We start from the raw sequence: 4416 nt of genomic DNA, 5'->3' as shown, positions 1-4416 counted from the left end.
GCTCCTCTGTCCTCCGTTTCTGTCTCCCCGCGGGTCCTCGTCTCCCTCTCCCGCCTCCCGGGTTAGTTTCCGCTCCTGGCCGCCCTTCCCCAAGGAACACGAACCAGCACTCGGCATCTGGAGGAGGGGAGGTCAGGTTTTAATGTCCCAGTCCTCGGGCACCGCCGTCCAGCGCCTGCCAGGCCCCGCGGCCGTGTGGCTCACTCAGGTGGTGGCCGGCCCGCATCGTCAGGGCCTTCCGCGGAGGCCGCCCCGTCGTCCTCGGGCACCAGCTCCACGTCCAGCTCCAGCTGCCCCATGTAGAGGCCCACGGCGCACGCCCAGAGCAGGCTGGCGGCCAGCACGGCACCCACGCCCGCGGCCGCGCCCCCCAGCGTCAGCTGCATGGGTCCCCGCAGCGCTGCCAGGCCCACTGTGTACGAGGCGCTGCCCCACACCACGCACAGGCCGCCCAGCAGGAAGAAGCCTGCGGGAGAGGCAGGGTAGTGCCAGGCCCAAGGTCGGGGGGTTGGGGGAGGAAAAGGTATCCCAGGGTGTGGGGGATTGGCTGGAGCTAAGCCAGGATGGGGAGGAAGCCAGGAACAGTGGCAGGCGCTGGACTGCACCTTTAAGAATCAGATCGGAGGGGAGGGGGCCATAGCCATGTCCTGGGCCACCCATTTGTGGGCCTAGTGCCCATGGGAGGGGTGTCACCCGGCAGGGGAAGAATATTATTACTGGGGATAGGACGGGGAGGGAGTCTACCCTCACCAGGGCAGGGGCCAGGGAATGTGCATTCCCTGGATCCCAGAGAGGGGGCAAGAGGGGGAGTGTGCACTCACCATAGGCTGCCTCCCGACCCATGTCACTCTGCATGAAGGAGATGACCCCGATGCCCGATGCCAGGAGGCCATTTCGAAACCAGGAGAGGAAGGCTGCAGGGAGGGGGTATGGGGAATTAACAAACATCACCTGCAACCCAGCCTCAATCCCCCTCACCCAGTCAAAGTAAGGGGCCTCCAGCTCCCCCCACCCTGTCCAGCCACAAGACAAGCCCACCCCAAATCCTCACCTCTTCCAGTAAGCCCCTCACCTAACCACATCCCTCACATCCTCTCTGGCCACCACTTTAGAGCCCCTCTCCCCCAAACTCTGCAACACTAAGGATTCATGGGCTGGGCACAGTGGCTGACACCTGTAGATCCCAGCACTTTGGGAGGCCGAGGCAGGCAGATCATGAATCGGGAGTTTGAGACCAGCCTGCCAACACAGTAAAACCCCCGTCTCTACTAAAAATACAAAAATTAGTTGAGTGTGGTAGCACACGCCTGTAGTCCCAGCTACTTGGGAAGCTGAGGCAGGAGAATCACTTGAACTTGGGAAGCAGATGTTGCAGTGAGGCGAGATCCTGCCACTGAACTCCAGCCTGGGTGACAGAGGAAGACTCTGCCTCTAAATAAAAAGGATTCAAAGGCCCAGCGCGGTGGCTCACGCCTGTAATCCCAGCACTTTGGGAGGCCGAGGCGGGTGGATCACGAGGTCAAGAGATCGAGACCATCCTGGTCAACATAATGAAACCCTATCTCTACTAAAAATACAAAAAATTAGCTGGGCATGGTGGCGCGTGCCTGTCATCCCAGCTACTCAGGAGGCTGAGGCAGGAGAATTGCCTGAACCCAGGAGGTGGAGGTTGCAGTGAGCAGAGATCGCGCCATTGCACTCCAGCCTGGGTAACAAGAGCAAAACTCCGCCTCAAAAAAAAGGATTCAAGATGATGGTCCCTGCAGAATGTGGGGAGAAATCTAGGACCAAGTGGCTGAATGTCCAGACTCTTAGAAGCCATCTTGGGGCCGGGCGCGGTGGCTCACGCCTGTAATCCCAGCACTTTAGGAGGCAGAGGTGGGCGGATCACGAGGTCAGGAGATCAAGACCATCCTGGCCAACATGGCGAAACCCCATCTCTACTAAAAATACAAAAATTAGCTGGGCGTGGTGGCACGTGCCTCTGGTCCCAGCTACCCGGGAAGCTGAGGCAGAAGAATCGCTTGAACCCAGGAGGCGGAGGTTGCAGTGAGCCGAGACTACACCACTGCACTCCAGGCTGGCGACAGAGCAAGACTCCACCTCAAAAAAAAAAAAAAAAAAAAAAAAGCCATCTTGGCCAACCCCTTCCCTCTACGTGTACCCCCACAGACTGCCAGCTCACTTCTTTCTCAGAACTCTGGAAAAAACTGTTTCCTAACCCAAGCTGCTCTCTAGCCTCGTCCTGCCTTTCCTTCAAATTCCGCCGTCTCCTACCGAGTATGGCCTGGGCCAATCCCATCCACGTCCATCTCCATTCAAGTCCCTGGTGTGGACAGCCCACTACATCCTCTATCTAGATGCCCAGTCCTGGCCAGGTGAGGTGGCTCATGCCTGTACTCCCAGTACACTGAGAGGCCAAGGCGGGAGGACTGTCTGAGCCCAAGAGTTAGAGACCAGCCTGGGCAAAAAAGCGAGACCCCATCTTTACCTAAATTAAAATAGCCAGGTGCAGTGGCTCAAGCCTGTAATCCCAGCACTTTGGGAGGCCGAGGCAGGCAGATCACCTAAGTCGCGAATTCAAGACCAGCTTCACAAGGAGAAACTCGGTCTCTACCAAAAACACAAAATTAGCAGGGCGTGGTGGCGCGTGCCTGTAATCCCAGCTACTCAGGAGACTGAAGCAGGAGAATCACTTGAACCTGGGAGGCAGAGGTTGCTGCGAGCCAAGATAGCGCCACTGCACTCCAGCCTGGGCAACAAGAGGGAAACTCCGTCTCAAAAAAAAAAAAAAAAAAAAAACGGGCGCGGTGGCTCACGCCTGTAATCCCAGCACTTTGGGAGGCTGAGGCGGGCGGATCACGAGGTCAAGATATCGAGACTATCCTGGTCAACACGGTGAAACCCCGTCTCTACTAAAAAACACAAAAAATTAGCTGGGCATGGTGGCACGTGCCTGTAATCCCAGCTACTCAGGAGGCTGAGGCAGGAGAATTGCCTGAACCCAGGAGGCGGAGGTTGCGGTGAGCCGAGATCGCGCCATTGCACTCCAGCCTGGGTAACAAGAGCGAAACTCCGTCTCAGAAAAAAAAAAAAAATTAAAATTAAAATTAAAATCGTTGGGCCCGGTGATGTCTGCCTGTAACTCCAGCTAAGCAGGAGGCTGAGGCAGGAGGATGGCTTAGGCCCAGGAGTTCAAGGCTGCAGTGAGCTACCATTGCACTACTGCACTCCAGCCCAGGTGACAGAGCAAGACACGGTCATTTAAAAATTAAAAAAAAAAAAAAAAATAGCTAATCTGCTCCATTCTGGACCTCGCCTCCGCTACAGGCCCCTCCCCCTGCAGCCTAGATCACCTCCCCTTCCAATCAGCTGAGAGGTTTTTCCCTATTGGTTGTCCCCTCCTCCAATCCTGAACTTCCCCCTCTTCTGCGGGGATCCACACTCCCGCTCTCTGCAACACTGGTGGCCCCTGCAATCAGAACGGATCCTTCTTGTATACAACTCCACAGACCCTAAGCTGTCCCTGGAAGCCCCTCTCCTCACGGCAGGCGCGATTCTGAGACTGCCTCGAACAACCCGACAACCCCCTCTCATCCCTACTGCCCCCGGTTACCCGGGGTCCCCGTCCTCCCCGCAAGCCCGTCCTGTCTGCCGGCACCTGCGCTCTTGCAGCCTGCGCTTCCCTGCGCTCACACGGAAGCCCTTCTCGCAGCCGAGCCCGGGCCCCGTTTCCTGCAGAAGCCCCCGCCCCGTCGCGCTTCCACCTGCGCCCGGGACGCCGTCCCATCCACACCGCCCCCAACCCCAGCCACTGACCTGTCTCGTGCGCCTTCCGGAGGAGCCAGGCGTCTGCACGGTCCAGCTCGGACACCGGGGGCGGCGAAGCCCCGGCGCGGGGGCCGTGGCCAGGGGCAAAGGACCCCCGGGAGCCCCCGCTCCGGGGCCGCTGAGGCGGCAGTAGCGACCTCCGGAAGCGGAGACGGGCCAGGCGGGCGGCCCGAGCCCACCACCAGCCTCCTCCCATGGTTCGCACTACTGCCGCTGCGCGCCGTACCGCCCCACGGGCCTACCGTAGGTTGCAACCCACGTCACTCAGGCTAAACGGCTTACCCATTGGCTATGCGCTCGCCATTCAAGCCCGGCGTGAGCTGTCCATTGGTCGGAATGATAGTGAATCCCCCCTCTGTCATCTAGGCCGGTAGTGAGCGTCCCGCCTTGATTTTGTCACTGGACTACGAATCCCAGAAATCATTGCACACGGGGAAGGCCGATCTTTAGAAGCCGTCAGCGAGATGTCTTCAGGGACTTGTAGTTTTTATCCTTTTTTTTTTTTTTTTTTAAATTTAACGCTGAACACCTATTGTAGTTTGTATTAACAACGTTAATTCCAATGGGGAGAAAACAAAACAAGCT

General features: G+C 58.0%; 1 protein-coding gene across 1 annotated transcript; it reads right to left on the bottom strand.

Moving 5' to 3' along the window:
* Nucleotides 1–118: 118 nt before the first annotated feature.
* On the bottom strand, nucleotides 119–4049 carry TMEM160 (transmembrane protein 160). The gene is made up of 3 exons (XM_003940282.2): nucleotides 3820–4049; nucleotides 822–914; nucleotides 119–466 (listed from the first exon to the last, which is right to left on the bottom strand). The coding sequence occupies exons 1-3, from the start codon at nucleotides 4025–4027 to the stop codon at nucleotides 201–203; spliced, it is 567 nt and encodes a 188-aa protein (XP_003940331.1). The 5' UTR covers nucleotides 4028–4049; the 3' UTR covers nucleotides 119–200.
* Nucleotides 4050–4416: the final 367 nt, after the last annotated feature.

This window comes from Saimiri boliviensis, chromosome 14 (genome assembly GCF_048565385.1).
Source record: "Saimiri boliviensis isolate mSaiBol1 chromosome 14, mSaiBol1.pri, whole genome shotgun sequence".
In the NCBI taxonomy this organism is placed as follows: Eukaryota; Metazoa; Chordata; class Mammalia; order Primates; family Cebidae; genus Saimiri; species Saimiri boliviensis.
The sequence above is the reverse complement of the archived record's forward strand: the minus strand, read 5'-3'. Positions and strand labels throughout refer to the sequence as shown.